Consider the following 15887-nt stretch of genomic DNA (forward strand, 5'->3'; position numbering starts at 1 on the left):
TATCGGTCCATTATGATAGAAAGGGCTCACAAAGGCACCATTTAATAGCCTTTTCTGCTGAGTAACCCAAAACCCTGATCAGATGATGGATGCGCTGGTGCATGAGAGGCAGTGAAAGATGAGACGCTGCTGAATCTCTGAGTGCTCTGCTGGACCGGGCTTCACTTTTTCATCATTGTCTGGAGGATTTTCCGTCCTCATTTGCTTTGAAGCGGACTACTATCAGATATTTCATTCTAATAGTGTTTTCAGTCTGGTGTGTTCCTATCATGGTATTAAATGTACTCGACGTTGAATTTAAGAGGTGAAAGCTGCGTGTTTGTCCAGTGAAACTTCCCTGTTTGCTCTCAGATCTGGCATCTATTTGCATTAAACACTGTCGTGTTAATTACTCACCTTTGTTTGTCGACTCAGACTCAAGTGTGTTGCGACACCTGTGTTGTGAGGCAGTGACACAACAAAAAGACAATGAAGTTATGTGTGGAGAAACTAGAGCCAAAGCACCGGCTCGACAACATGTTTCACGTAAAGCAGACGCAAGTGCTTTGAATTTCAAATGGTTTTTACTTCTCGAGACTCTTGTTTAGCGAGAATGGAGGGTTCAATAGGGCCACGCTGCTCTAAATTGGAGATGAGCCAAAAGGCGAATTGGATTTTTCGTTCAGTAGAGATGAATTTCACCGTCAGTGTTTGTGTTGAACGGCAGTTGCCAGGGACGTGAGAACTGTGACATACTCTACATAGCGCTAACATGGCCTTCACTTGAAGGATGATGTGTACAGAGAGTGGATCATTGTTTGCTAGAATGTGTCATTTCTGTCCCATTTTCTCGCTGTGAATGCTCCGCTCCTTCTGTCATCTCTTTTTCTCATGACCTCATTCTTCTAATTAGCTCCATGTGCGACGATGCTGAGGCCTGTTTTCTGTTCTGCAGTGTAACTGTGCCCTGCTTTAGAAAGTTCACAAGGTCAGCCGTAAAAGTCTTAGCTCCCTAAGTAGTTCAGAAAGCGTGAGCCACCCCTCGTAGTGGGATGAGCAGCAGAACAGACGCTGGTCAAGGCCAGCGTCTGTTCTGTTGCGACGCCTTCCTGTTTGTCACCTCGGATCACACCTTAAAGGCCTTCTATTCGCTTGATGTTGGCCATGTGGCGTGCAGTTAAACTGGCCTTTTGGGGGCTCTCAGGAAGAGGAAAAGCCTCTGTGTTAGGCCAGAGGCTTGGCTGTGTCTATTTTAAGAGGCCTGGTGTTGCTCTTTTGTGATCTAAGCAGAAAGGTGTTGGCAGCATTTCCTGCCTTCCTGACCTGTGCATCTGTCTTTGTGTCCTGCGTTTGTGCGCGGTGGATCGAGGTTTCCCGCTGTGCTTTGTCGCCTACTACTGTGCAACCCTTGCTGTGTACTGTGTAGACTAAGCTCATGCATCTATGTGTGGCTTGTTTACCTTTGGAAGGTCAACCTTGATGGCAAGTTATGTAACGCATTTAGTTCAAATTTCAATTCTTATTTGTTCAAGTGGGAAAATGCATTTTTAACTGTAAGCAACCGTCAACGAAATATCGCTGAATTTCACGCCTGTGTTTTTGCGGCCTGAAATGACCTGGTGTGAGTCAGCGGGAGCGTTTTAAGTGGACACATGTCAGACATCTGGAGGATGGCGACAGCAGCCAGACAACTGTGGCTGCAGCTTAGTAGGTCGCCATCGACACGGGACAATCTCCCAGTACAAACATGCTGATGAATATAATTAGCATGATGCTAAGTAGCTTGCACAAATGCTCATTAGCGGAGGCGCTGTTTGTTTTGTTTCAACAACATGTATTTGACTGATTTAATGGCAGCAAATACTGTGTTTGAGAAGCTTCGGCAGAAGTGCTAGCAAATGCGATTGACATGTAAAGTGCGGGGGAAAAAACAACTGCAATGAGATCAGTCTCAAAAATTATCATATAAAACTTTGGAAAAATATTTTCAAAACCTGTTCAAACAAAATCGAATTGCATTTTGTTTTTGTTTATTGTTTACAAGAAAAAACTAAGTAAACTAAACTTGAAAGTTTCAATACATTACATTACATCAGTATCAAACTCAACAGATAACTGAGTGTGTGCGCTAAAGTAAACCAAATATAAATAAATATAAATGAACCATCACATTATCTCATTGATGTTTGGTAGTCCAGCACACAGTAGAATGCAAGGGGTGTCCGAAAACGTTTTTCTTTTTTCCCAAAACAACACAATTTAAATTCGATAACAAAACAAAATGTGATCTGTTGTGCTAGCATGACATGCTAGGATTGTGTTAGCAGACGTCGTCCTCCTTCACCAGCAACACCACCTCATAGTTCACACATAATTTTGTTTTCTCATCATTTGTCAAATTTCCTTCCTTTCCTTAAGTGTCTGGGTTAATGGTTGACATCTCTAATCCTCTGCTCAGGTCTTCATGTGGTTTGCTGCTTGTCTTTAATCTAGATGAACTTTGAACACTCATTATAAAGTCATGCGGGACAGATTTGGTCCCGAGCCTTGAGTTTGACATCAGTTTGGAAGAATCTGAATGGAAAGGATGTAACTGTTTAATGATCTCTACCTTGCCGTCAGCAGTTTAGTCGCCTCAGTCTGCCACTGCAATTCCTGCAAGAGAAAAAAAATGGAGAAAAAATGTACCTTTTATAATAGGTTTTTGTTACTGTTGTACGTTCCATTAATCTTCTCCGAAGTAAAATAAACTCAGACCCTCCAGGCTTGATCGTCTTCCAGCCACGCGGGCCTCAAAAATGCTCTTCTCTGTTTTGGTTCTGCTTCCTCCAGCTGGCTCGGATTCCTTCATTTGGACTCCGTCCTGGACCACTTCTGGCTCCCGCCTCTTGTTATTGTCTTCACTTCTATAGACACACAGGGGTGTGTGGTCGTTTCATGACTCCTGACGTTTTGGTTTCCACTCAGGTTTTTTAAGGAACTGGAAGAGCGGCACCAACACAATATTGTGATCGACGACATCAGCGACATTGTCTTCAAGCACGCTCAGTCCAACTTTGAGCCGTACGTCACCTACTGCTCCAACGAGGTCTACCAGCAGAGAACCCTGCAGCGCCTGCTGTGAGTGACCCCCCACCTCTCACATTCAGGCCCTAAAACGAAAGTTAGACATCCTAACTCCCAGTTCTGGGTCCTGCCAGGTCCAAGAATTCTGCTTTTAAGGAGGTTCTGTCCAGGATAGAGGCCCACCCGGACTGCAGGAACCTCCCCATGATCTCCTTCCTCATCCTGCCCATGCAGAGGATCACCCGCCTGCCGCTGCTCATGGACGTAAGCAGCAGCTTTTGGAATTCCAAGACTTTGTCTCTTACGTAACTGTTTTGTTTATAAGGTCTGACTAAGAATAAACAGGGAGTGTGCTTGTCCTTTCAACCTTGCTACAGTGACCCAGCATCAGCTCGTGGAGCTGGTCTCTATTTGCTTTCTCTTTCTTATCGTCACTCTTCTGTTCCTCCTTTTAATCGTTGAACTCAGTCCCTCCCTCATTTCCTCTCCGCCAAGGTCTCCTGGGTTTTTGGACCCTGAGAACATATGAGTCTTCTCTTCCCTCTGAAGCTTCACGTTAAATGAGTGTGTCTTGAATGCAAAAACATCATGTCTTGCAGACGATTTGCCATAAGACGACGAAGGACTCCCCCCAGTATGAGGAGTGTAAGAAGGCGCTGCAAGCGATAAGCAAGGTCAGAGCTTCGCTTGAGTCCAAGTTGTCAAACCTTTTGACTTGAAATGCGTATCAATGTTTGCACAGGTGGTACGGAAGTGCAATGAGGGCGCCCGCACCATGGAGAGGACAGAGATGATGTACACCATCAACTCTCAGTTGGACTTTAAGATCAAGGTATTGTGAATCTCTTCATTCTCACTGAACAGTGACGTCAAGCCCGAGGATCCACGCAGCTGTGAACTTGGACGCAGTTCAAACTGTACACAAACATGCCCCACCATGTCACTGAGGATTTAGGGATTTCATCCAACACAAGTGTGGAATGAGGAGAAGCAGTTTTACCTTTTGAAATCTGAACCAGTCCAGGACCTGCTGCTGTACTGGTGTATTAGTCACAAAATATCCTCATTCATTTAGTTTGTCGAAAACTAATTCTGCAAACGGCCATGTCCTGACACGCACTGGCAGAGACAAAGAGATGCCGTTTGCTGACAACATCTCTCACTACAAAGCTTGGCACGTTCCGGTGTTTTGTAAGAGCGTGGGAAAAGTGGTGGGAGCATTTTCTGCTGATAAATATGAGAACAGATTGTTTCGCAGACTGAAAATATGACCACAAAACAGACTGTTTTTTTCGGCGAGTAGTCATTGAACATGATAGCCTTAAGCTCCTTTTCTATTCTGATATATGTGGTCTACTGAGGACATAGTTTAACTGTCGCCTTCTTCCATGTGCTTGCAGCCGTTTCCACTAGTGTCCTCCTCCAGGTGGATGGTGAAGCGAGGCGAGCTGACAGCCTTCGTGGAAGAGAACGGGATCTTTTCCAAGAGAACGTCGAGGCAGCAGGTCTACTTCTTCCTCTTCAACGACGTCCTCATTGTCACGAAAAAGAAAAGGTGGGAAGCTGCACTTGCTGGAGGGTCTTCTCTCATGGCCTGTGCTGACATGTTGAAGGTGAAAGTCTTGCAGAAAAGGGCCATGAATTAGCCTCGACATATATGATGGTACGGGGTGAGCCTGGCCACCTGTGCACTCATCCTTCATTTATAATGGGAATATTTCTCTACATGCTGTTATCAATCTGAGCCTGTTTCGCTCACTCCAGTTTGAGATCTTCTCTCCCATGAATCATCTTCAACCACTGCCTGCTTGTAGCTCCCCTTCCTCTGCTCTTCATCAGCGGCATCAGTGAAACGATGCGGTTTTCAGTTTCATGCGTGTAATGTGGGCGTGTCCGCGCGTATCTGCCAAGGAAAGCCTGCGCTGCTCCCTGTCTGGAACCCATTGTCCACCCTGACTCGCAAAATTCCTTCAAATCATTAAATAAGAGAGCGAGGGATACATTCCATGACATTTTCTGGGAATCTGAGGACGGCATCAGCCTGTGTCGGGAAGAATTCGGGAGTGAGAGTGGCTGTGTGTGTGTGAGTCGGAGGGAGAGAAGCTGTTATAATATTGATCTGTTCTCAGAGGTCCTGCTGTGGCACGCTACTCCACGGCTCTCTGCTATGGTTAGAACCAAAACACACCAGGGGTAAGTGGGGGCCAGCCAGAACCCTCCCAACACAAACCCAAACAGACAGTATCAGAAGAGAGCTGCGGCCCTTTAACCCGGGCTGCTCGCCCCGACTTGCTTTATTTACTGTCAGTCAATCCAACTTCAGTTCAATTTAAATGCATGACCTTTAATGCTACATCACTGAGAGCGTTCTACTTAAGCTTTTGCTCTCACAAAAGTAAAAAATATGTTGCATACCGAGTGTTAAATATATCCTTAGGGCAGTGATGGAATCCACTTACCTCAAGGTGCTTGTCAGCATTCTCCTCTCGCGGTATGTCGACACAAATATGTTTGTGTTGTGTGCTACCGTCTGAATGTTGGGTCAAGTTGGTTGAGCTGCCCAGCAGGGACGCTTGCATAACAATCCGCTTCCCTCCGCCCGCTCTTCCTGCTCCGAGCGTCCTGGGCATCATCTAAACATCCACTTGTTTAGGTTTTCATCTGAGGGCTTGGCCCCCCGTGTTCCCTCACATCCTCGTAGCCATAATCGAGTGGCTTTACTCTGTGATTTCATGAAGCCTAATGTCAACATTATTTTGGTCTTTCCTTCTGTTTTGCGATGGTGTAGTCTAAACATAGTAGTTTTGCCCTCCGTCTGTGTGCCAGGTTGTAGGACTTGGTCCCAAAACAGCATGGAACTGATCACAAAAATTGTTTATAAATAACATTTTGACACCAAACAATGAGCTGCCAAGGTGCAGATATGTAAGAAAAGGTGAATAACTAGTTTATTTTTTACAAGTCAGAAGCCTTGTGCACATTGCAATGGAAAAATGACCCTCTTCATTTTCCATCGTCCCCACAAAAAAACACGGAAATCATCATCATCATCATCAGTGATGGGCTCATGAGGCTTCATGAAACAGTGTCCTTATTTTTAAAGCTCAGAAGGTGGCGCTGTAGGTTTAAACATGAGGTGAGGTTTCATTGAAATGTTTGTTCAAATCCTAAGATTTTAGTGCACAGAGTGCCATCGACTGGACTCTGAAAATAAGGACATTATTTCATGAAGCCTCATCAGTGCGTCAGAAATCATCATCATCGCCACCTAGTGACGTCATGATACATACAAATCACAGGAGTGAATAAACTCCCATCCCAAACTCCAGGTCATTTCTCATCTACCTTCAATTTTCCCTTCATCTTTAACTGTATCAAAGCTACAATATTTTTGGAATACCGATATTGAAGCTGTATATTTCAATAAAATAATACTTCGGGTTGAGACGAGCACTTGGTTAGGTTCCGATCTTACACAACCATTTGATGTCCCATTCAAGTGAAAAACCTGCTGCGTCAACATGGGACAGTCATATGTGACACGGCACCTTAAATGTGTCGCTCACAACCAGGCGGCGCCACTCAGGTTTCCTCCCTTTACAGTTCCAGTTCAAGTGCTTCTGTGGTTTCAACAGCAATATTCCGCACATGTGCTCCGCACAAGGTGATCCCACGCCCATCCCTTTCTCCAGCCACATGCAAATGGAATTCCAGAAATGTTGCCTGAAGGGGGATCAGTCACCGGTCCGCTGACATTCCCCCGAAAATCCAGTGGCCACTGTCAGATGAGAGCGGAGCAGCTTACATGGAAGGTTTTGGACCAAACAAGTAAAAAGTATATAGTATAAAGTGCTGCACCAACATCTTGTTCTAGCAAGGTCACACCAGGTGCGGATTTACAATGTTTTTGTTTTTTCCTTTCAACCTTTATCTGCTCCATCTCTCTCAAACTACTTGGACTGCAGTTGACCCTTGTAAATAACCTCCCAAAACAGTCATGACTCCTCGCTCCGACACCAACTGGGATGACTGTGCTCTCTCTGCGAGTTTAAGACATTTTCCTAGAAGATGTTTTCGTTCAGTAGCGTCTCAAGATCAGCTCCTGTTCCGCTCTCCGCTAAATTAAACACACATGGGCTGAACTTGAGCTGCAGAACTACACAAACACTCTCACGCACATCCACAACACACGCATGCCCTCGCTCTCTCTTGTGTTTCGGCTGTGGCTCCAGATGTTTGTAGCCGTCTGAGTTCAGGAGCGTGGAGGGTCATGGTTGGGATGTTGGTGTAAATACACCCGTCTTTTACAGCTGTTTCTGCAGGGTGAGGTTGTTTAGCCCAAATCATTCATGAGACCAAAATCTGAAATGATATAGAGTTCATAAAACTGTGATGTAGGTTTAGTTGTCAGTTTGGCTTTAAAAAAATGTAAAAAAAAAAAAAGTTAAAAAAAAGTCGAGAGTTGAGAAAAATATAAAATAAGTTAAAAACAAATAAAAATATGTAAAGGGTCAAAAATTAAGAAGTTGGGCAACAAAGTCACCAGAGCAAAAACAGGGAAATCAATAAATAAAAAATATTATTATTAATAATAATACTAAAATCAGGCAAATATACACATATATTTAAATATTTATGTTTGTAAAATTTAGCCAAAGGAAAAAAACAATAAAAAAAAAGAAAAAGGCAATAAAAAAGTTTGGTAGCTGCATAAGTGTGGGATAAAGTGGACTAGTGAAACTGAGGGGCCAAAATCTTAAATGCACAGTTGTCTTCATAACGGTGGGAAGTTTTCCAAGATGGCTTCAGTATCCATCACATTCCTGACATTTAAGTGACTGCTGCCACCATCATTCAGATCTAAGGCTTATCTCTCATATATTGAATTCAACTGTATCGATGGTCGATCTGGGGTGTCTCCTGAGATCTGTGGACTCCAGACTGACCAACCAGGATGGACGTGTTTTCCTGAAGGAAGGGAACTTCTCACCAAACTCCTCTTCTCTCCACAGCGAGGACAGCTACTCGGTGATCGACTACGCTCTGAGGGATCAGATCTGGGTGGGGTCCTGCCAGCCGGAGGACCTCAACCTGTCTCCCGTCCGGAGCTCCGCCAGCATGCTGAGCTTGCGGCAGGCCGGTGCCAACCACCTATTCAAAGTGGGTTTCCGTAGCAACCATTCCGAGGAGAAGGTGCAGATGGTCCTGGGGACGGAGCTGCTGTGAGTAGCAACACCTTTGTGTGTCGTGCGTCCATGACGTCCATAACAAGAGACAAATCAGTTTCAAACTACCTTCTGTTGCGCTGCAAACCTGCTCTCCAAGCTTTGGTCCTCACCAGAACATGAGTTTGTCCCTGAAAATGGCACCCTGCATTCTCTTGCACTTCGGGAAAATGAGGTGCTGACATGGACCTGCTCCGACATAAACGTTCCTAAAAGCTAAAAGCATCTAGTCACTTTTATAAGTCGCTGGAAGACAAGTCTTTTTATCTTTTATTTCCTCTAATCCTCAAAGGAGACGCGACGCTGCATCCTGTAGCTCTGATTTCATTGTCTCTGCGGTCCATTACGGCTTCACAGGGATATTGGGTTTCACCCCTTCCATAAGACTCAACCTGAACTTGCTGTTGGGAACAAAGCCGATATTCGCGTTGTATTCAGGTGTTGTAGCTCTGTTGTGGGACACGTTTTTAATGCTGAAAATCACTTTCGTAGGGAGCGATGAGAGAACACGAGCACGGGGCTGATCTCAGAGGGTCTGGGACGTTGGTGTCTTTTTTATGGAAGCCTGAGTGGGGAGGAATAAATAAATAAATAATAAATACTCAAAAAATGAAAATACAATCAAATTAACTGAATAAGTAAATGTCACAAAAATATAAGGAAACTTGAGCAGAAAAGTCACCTAGCGGGACGAAAATAAAATACGATTGGTAAAAAAAATTGAAGGAATAATAATAATGAGTAAAAATGTAAAACATTTACAAAAACAAGAAAGAAAAAAAAAACGTAATAAATGGAAAAAAAGGGACAGAAAAGTAAATTGAATTGGGCATAATGCTACTACTATGGCTACTACTACTACTACTACTCCTGCTAATACTACTGCTAATAATAATAATTTAATGAAAAAAAATGAACAAAGGGACAAAATGAAAGTAAATCCGGCAAGAAATTGAAAGAATAATCATAATGAATAAAAATTTAAGACATTAAAAAAACAGAATAAATAAAAAAAGCAACAAATATTTTAATAAATTAAATATAATATAATTAAATAATACTGATCTTACGTCTCTTCGTATTACTACTACTAATAATAATAATGATAATTAAACAAAAAAATGAACAAAAAAAAGTTCCCACGGAAAAAAATGGGAAGAAATTAAAGTAAATAGGGCAAAAAATTAAGGAATAGTAATGATGAATACAATAATACAATTTAACAAAAAGTGAAAAAAATGGGACAAAAAAATGGACACAAATTGGGCAAAGGAAATTGGGCAAAAGATAATAATAATCAAAGTAGAAGAAGGGTTGAACAGAAAATATGAACAACATAAAGTCACCTGGGAAAATGGCCAACAATGAATAAAAAAATAATGCCACCAAAGGGGCATGGAAATACAAAAATTTCTTTAAAAAAACAACAACTCAGTTCTCTAAATTGAAAAGGAAACGCAGCTTTGATGGACAGTCACTCTGATGGAATGAAAGTGTCCTGGTATTAGCACCAGCGAGGTGAAGAGCAGAAACGCTCCCCGACAGATGCAGCTGAGCCAAACCCAGTTCAACCTGCTCTGAAATGGACGGCGACGTGTTAAACACGAGCGCGGTTGGTTCCAAACTCAAATGCCGTGCGTTTGTCAAGAGTTGTGTAACCAACACACACAAAGGCGTCCTGTCGTGCACTGACCTGGCCGTTTGCTTGTCCTCATTAGGGTTTGTAGAGGGCGCCGTCGAGGCACACACCAGCACACTTCTCCTCTTTTTTGCTTTCATTATGTGTCAAGTGTTTTTAAAATGCGAAGAGCCAGTTCCTCCTCATTCCAGCGTTGTTGGAGGTCCGCCCTGTGCATGTGAGTGTGCGTGAGTGTGTTTGTGTATCAGACACTGTGTTGTCTTCTTCACTCTACTACAGTGGAGCTCCAGTGGAGGCAGGATTATTTCTCACAGGACCAACTGGATTATGACATATTTGTGCTTGAAAAGTGTGGAGTGACAGTTATGAGTCTTGTCAGTAATAAAAATCCAAGCCACATCAAACAGGAGAATCTGGGCTACGGTCAAAACCCTGGACATGTGCCAACTGTGACACAAATAAGTTGAACTGTCTAAAACACAGATCCTTACGAGCAAGTCCACTATATATTGAGGATAAATAGAGAATTTTTACACCTATTTTTTGGTTTAATTATATATATTTTTTTGTCTTATAAAATCGCTCAAATTAAATTAGATTTTTAGTTTATAAATATTTTTTTACTTTCATCATACATTTCACTTAAACTACAACTTGTGCTCTGACTGTTGCAGCACAAAATGTTTTTAACGTTTGTTTTTTTCCACAATATTTTATCTCGTGTTCACAAAATAGTCAATAATTTCAAGTCATTTTCTACTACGACTAGTACCGCTAATAATAATAATAATAATAATAATAATTGTACGTTTTTTTCCACAGTATTTTATCTCGTGTTCACAAAATAGTCAATGATTTCAAGTCATTTTCTACTGCGACTAGTACCGCTAATAATAATAATAATAATAATAATTGTACATTTTTTTCCACAGTATTTTATCTCGTGTTCACAAAATAGTCAATGATTTCAAGTCATTTTCTACTGCGACTAGTACCGCTAATAATAATAATAATAATAATAATGATAATAATAATAATAATAATAATAATAATAATAGTAAATGTTTTTTCCACAGTATTTTATCTCGTGTTTACTAAAAAGTCATTGATTTCAAGTCATTTTCTACTATGACTACTACTACTAATAATAATAATAATAAATGTTTTTTTGTGACTTTGAATAGCTGGACTTGCAAATCCCCCTGGCGAGTTGTCGGGGTGGGGGTCGCCTGTAGTCAACCTGTTCCTGTGTGTAAACTCTGAGAGTCAACTCCTTTGATAGTTTGGGGCCCAGCGCTGGTGTGTGTGTGTGTGTGTGTGTGTGGTTCCCCCACTGTAGTCCCCTGGCAACGCCCCATTGTTACAGGAGTTGCTAGGCATCATTTAAGCCGTCACATAGCAGCGTCCCATTATGAACCCGCCTGTTTCCCACGACTGTCCCTCCCCCTGCATGCTGCTCCTCGCCCCATCATCCAGTGTCTCATCTTTTAGACAACAGACACTGCTTTTTTGGGGGGGTCTGTTTTTCGGTGTCCTCTGTTCATTCATGCCTCCACAGTGAGCTAAACTCGACACGACACATGGAAGTGCTTGTGTTTGATCAGAGCAAGTGGAGCAGAGAACACTGTTGATGAGGGCGTTCAATGGTTTCGCAGGCAGAAATAGACGAACCCAGATAATGAAGCGCTGCGTCCTCTCGTGAGGAAATGGAGTTGTCGCGCAATATTTGGTGCAACGGTGACATCGGCGATTGGGTTTATTGCAAGGATCCTTCGCAGACAGCTCCAGTCCGAACTGAGGCCGGAGTTTCTGCGAAATTCCTCACATTCTGACGGCAGGTGTGTCCATGTTTTCCCTGGAATTGAAACTCCCCGGGCTTCTGCTGACCAGCACTCGCCGGCCTGCTGACTCCTCCACACAACAGTTAACCTTTGTCTCGCGGCACGACGTGATGTCTGACAAATAAACAGGCCGACCTTTGACCTTCTCCGTGATATAACATCTGGATCACAGCGCCCTCTGTGTGAGGCAGGCGGAGAACCCGAGTCGTCGTTTGAGTCGTTCTGGGTTCCGAGTGCTCTTTGTTTGGCCAGCACATGTCAGGCCTGTCTTCCCGGTGACCCGGGCTCTGTCTTCTGTGCTGGAACACTGCAGCTACACAAGCAAACCAGACTCCAGCGCACCGTTACGTAACAGCACAGGGACTTTGATTTCTGTCTGCGTTTCTCTACCTGATAAGACTTTCATTCCTGTCGTCGCCACAGGAGGAAGTACATGATCAAAATAGTTTCCTGAATTAGTAAGTATTAACTCAGATTAGTTTGGAGTCAAGCCACCGCGCTGATGCAGAGAAATATGCTTGAGAAACAGGAGCGCTGCGAGCTCACAGGGTCAGTTTGTGTGCTCGTCCCCTGCTTGCGTGGGCTTCCTTCTCCCACAGACAAACCAGATACAGAAGTCAATTCCCTGTAAACTGTCCTTCAGTGTGCGCAAGTGGTTGTGACTCCTTTTTTTTTTTTTTTACCCTGCGGTGAAACGGCGACCCCTAGAGGATGTCCAGTGCCTTTCATCCCTGTGACTCCCATAACGAAAAAGCTTACTACTACTATTACTACTACTACTATTCATAATAATAATAATAATAATAATACATGTTTTTATCTCGTATTCACTAAATGGTCATTGATTTTCTACTACGACTAACCACTAATAATAATAATTATAATAATAAAAAATGTTTTTCCACAGTATTTTATCTCGTATTCACTAAAAGCTAATCAATTTTCTACTACTGCTACTACTACTAATAATAATAAAAGTTTTCTTTCACACTACATTATCTTGTGTTCACAAAATAGTCATCGATTTCAAGTCATTTTCTACTATTACTACTACTACTAATAATAATGATAATAATAATAAGTATAATAACAATAACAATACATGTTTTCATCACAATATTTAATCTCATGTTCACAAAATAGTTTTTGATTTCAAGTAATTTTCTACTACTATTAATACTACTAATAATAAATGTTTTATCTTTCTTCAATATTTTATCTCGTGTTCACAAAATAGTCGTCGATCTCAAGTCATTTTCTACGTCAGTGTTTCCTTAACTCTCTCTTAACTTATACTACTTATTGTGTGTATTTTTACCACATACATGTGTTGCTTTTTTAATGAGGAAAAGTTATTAAGATATTTTTTGTTGTTGATGGCAGGTGGCACAGAGAAAAGACAAACTTTAAAATGTCCATCAAATTTCATTTATTTTTTTTATCATCGTGACATTTTTAAATGTTTTTCCCCTCATTTTCAAAGGAGAGTTTTCTCATTATTTGTTGCCGATGAAAGCTTTCTGTGATAGTTGAACTCTAAATCCACCATGGGCTGCAACATTAACCTCTCACAGAGTAGAAATTACAGTCGCAAGTCCTGATAAAAGAAGGTAGTTCACGCATCAGTGCTGGGTGTTTTCCCGCTCCGGTCCATTAACACTGTTTATCATCTCCTTTACAACACAGCTACATTATTCTCTGATCAACTGACACAGTCAAAAAGTCATGGAAAATATTTGGACTTTGGATTTGGCTGAGGAAGGAAGCAGCAAACCTGTCACCGCTTTTTATCTCAGTGTGAGCGAGAGTAGTGAGCCGGTCATGGTGCTGAGAAACATCCCCAGCTCTTTTTTCAATTTTTATTTTTATTTTTATTCACCCCTACTACTTTTTTATTATTTAGTTTCAAAGCAAGTCTCTGTTGAAGATGTGACATAAGAAAAGTGGTCCGGGTGCATGAGGTCGAGGCGGGTCAAGTGTTTTGGAGTGAGAGTACGACTTGTTCTCAGCCAGAGTCCAGCTGTCAGGCGCCGACTTTCCCACTGAGAAACTCAAACATGCAGCCCAGATAAGAACACGTGCCTTTTTCCTGTGTGTGTTTGCTGCAGAGAAAACGGTGGAATTGCAACTCTCTGCTTCCCACCAGGCCTGTGGGTTCAGCAGCTTAATTCAGATCAGCTGTTTTTGAGGTTGTTGTTATCGATCGTGAAGAAGGCGTGATGTGTTTCTGATGCATTTCCAGTCAGACTTTACAGTCCTGGATTATTTTGTGAAGGATGGAGGCTGGAAAGTATGGACCCTGATGGTGATGAGTCACAGGAGCAGTGAGGAGCTGCTGGGTTGTGCAGCCTGGGTGATGAGTCACTCGCCATCACAATGCCTCTCTGTGGCCGACTTCCTGTGCAAGTCCCCCTCCCTCATCACCTCCTGAGAACAGGTGAAATTGGAGCGAGACTCTGGTGGAATCTGAGCGGCTCGGCGCCACCTTCTGTTTTCTCCTCACACAAGGCCTTGAAAGGAGCACAAGCTTGACCTTGCTCACCTGAGAATCCAGCTTTTGTGCTGCGAAACATGCGAGTCTGACATGGAGACCCAATGACCCGCCAGCCCAGGAGCGACATCTTTAAATATCGGTTTAGAAGAAACATGAAGAAACGCACATCTATATGTCACGAAAACTAATATTTTGTTCTGACAAACTTCACCTAAATAATGAGATTTACCCCAAAATATTGATGGGGCAGATAAAGAAACATTCATAAAATGAGAAGTTACTGATAAACAACTGACAAAAACATCAGCGACTAACTTTTATTGCGCATTTTCTGAAGGTTTTGCGCAGGTGTTTCGTCCCTCTACTGCCACCCATCGTCTCCTTGAGCACGTTTGAGTTTGATATATTTCTAAAACTAGAAAGACTATCTGGAGAGCAGTCGCATTCTGGGTTTATAAACTTTGCGCTTTCTCTGTGTCTTCAGGAATGAGCGGGCTCGGTGGATCAGCGCGCTGGGTCAGAACATCAACAAGGAGAAGAGTCAGGACAGAACCAGTAAGTTTTTAAACCCGCGCTTGTGGCACCCTCTGGTGGCCGCAGATAAAACGGCAGCCTGTGTTTCAGACGCCCTGCAGATGGAGGTGATCCGGACCTACACGGCCAAGCAACCCGATGAGCTGTCGCTCCAGATCGCGGACGTGGTTTTGGTCTCCCAGACCGTGGAAGATGGTAAAGTATCCCACTGCAATATTTTTCTTTCTTATAGTTCTTTCACCCCCCACCTTTTTTTTTTCAAACAAACGTAACAATTGCACCCCAATACAAATGACTGTAAAACCAAAAAACGTTTGTTTTTGTCGGTCGAAATATTGATTAAAAAACGTTTGATAAAAGGAATCAATAAAAATAAGAGACCATTTCATAATAACTGTATTAATGTTAATATTGTGTTTTTTTAGAATTTCAAAATGTTCTTCATTATTTGTAATATTATTTGTTAGCATTATTTTGTTTTATATTTTTCATAATTTAGTTTTTGTGTTGCTTGTTTTCATTTAAAATAAAAAACAATGAAAAAAACCCACAAATGATTAAATATCATTAACTTAAGATTAATATACTAAAAAAATTACATGAAACTGTGATGCTGATTTTGTCACATTTTTTTTGTCCTTTTCCCCTCTTTAGATCAATTTAACAAAAGCATTTGAAAAAAAGTTGTTGCCTAGTTGAAAACATTGAGTCAATATTTGGGAGTTTCAATACATTTTACTTCTAAAATCTTTGAAATTAACGCTTATTTTTTGTAATATTTTTATTATTATTTTGACGGAAACTTGCATACCAGATTTTAAACTTATTTTTCTGAAATATCCTATATTTTTTGTGATAAATTATAAAAAAATCATCTACTGAATTATTCATGAGTATATAATATTGAATATATTTATCTGGACGATACTCTGTCGTACAATCCGGTTATAATGGTGTTGCATGATTCTCACACCAAAGTCTAGTCAACTATTTAGCAGTTTGGTTGAGAGGTGACGGGCTATAAAAGTCATAAAAACCAGATGAAACGTGGCCTGGATCTGGAGCTTCAGAACACAGTTCTCAGTGCCCAAGTCTCCTGTCAGCGTGGC

General features: G+C 41.9%; 1 protein-coding gene across 2 annotated transcripts in view; it reads left to right on the forward strand.

Annotated features, from left to right (window-relative positions):
* Positions 1-15887, forward strand: part of LOC128763410 (rho guanine nucleotide exchange factor 26-like) — a 28449-nt gene that overhangs the window by 10365 nt on the left and 2197 nt on the right. For both annotated transcript variants that reach the window (XM_053872184.1, XM_053872183.1), the window contains exons 7-14: positions 2947-3099; positions 3180-3309; positions 3645-3719; positions 3788-3877; positions 4446-4600; positions 8058-8267; positions 14729-14799; positions 14869-14973. In XM_053872184.1, the coding sequence (XP_053728159.1) occupies positions 2947-3099; positions 3180-3309; positions 3645-3719; positions 3788-3877; positions 4446-4600; positions 8058-8267; positions 14729-14799; positions 14869-14973 (989 nt within the window). The remainder of the gene's footprint in view (positions 1-2946; positions 3100-3179; positions 3310-3644; positions 3720-3787; positions 3878-4445; positions 4601-8057; positions 8268-14728; positions 14800-14868; positions 14974-15887) is intronic.

This window comes from Synchiropus splendidus, chromosome 8, assembly GCF_027744825.2.
Source record: "Synchiropus splendidus isolate RoL2022-P1 chromosome 8, RoL_Sspl_1.0, whole genome shotgun sequence".
NCBI lineage: Eukaryota > Metazoa > Chordata > Actinopteri > Syngnathiformes > Callionymidae > Synchiropus > Synchiropus splendidus.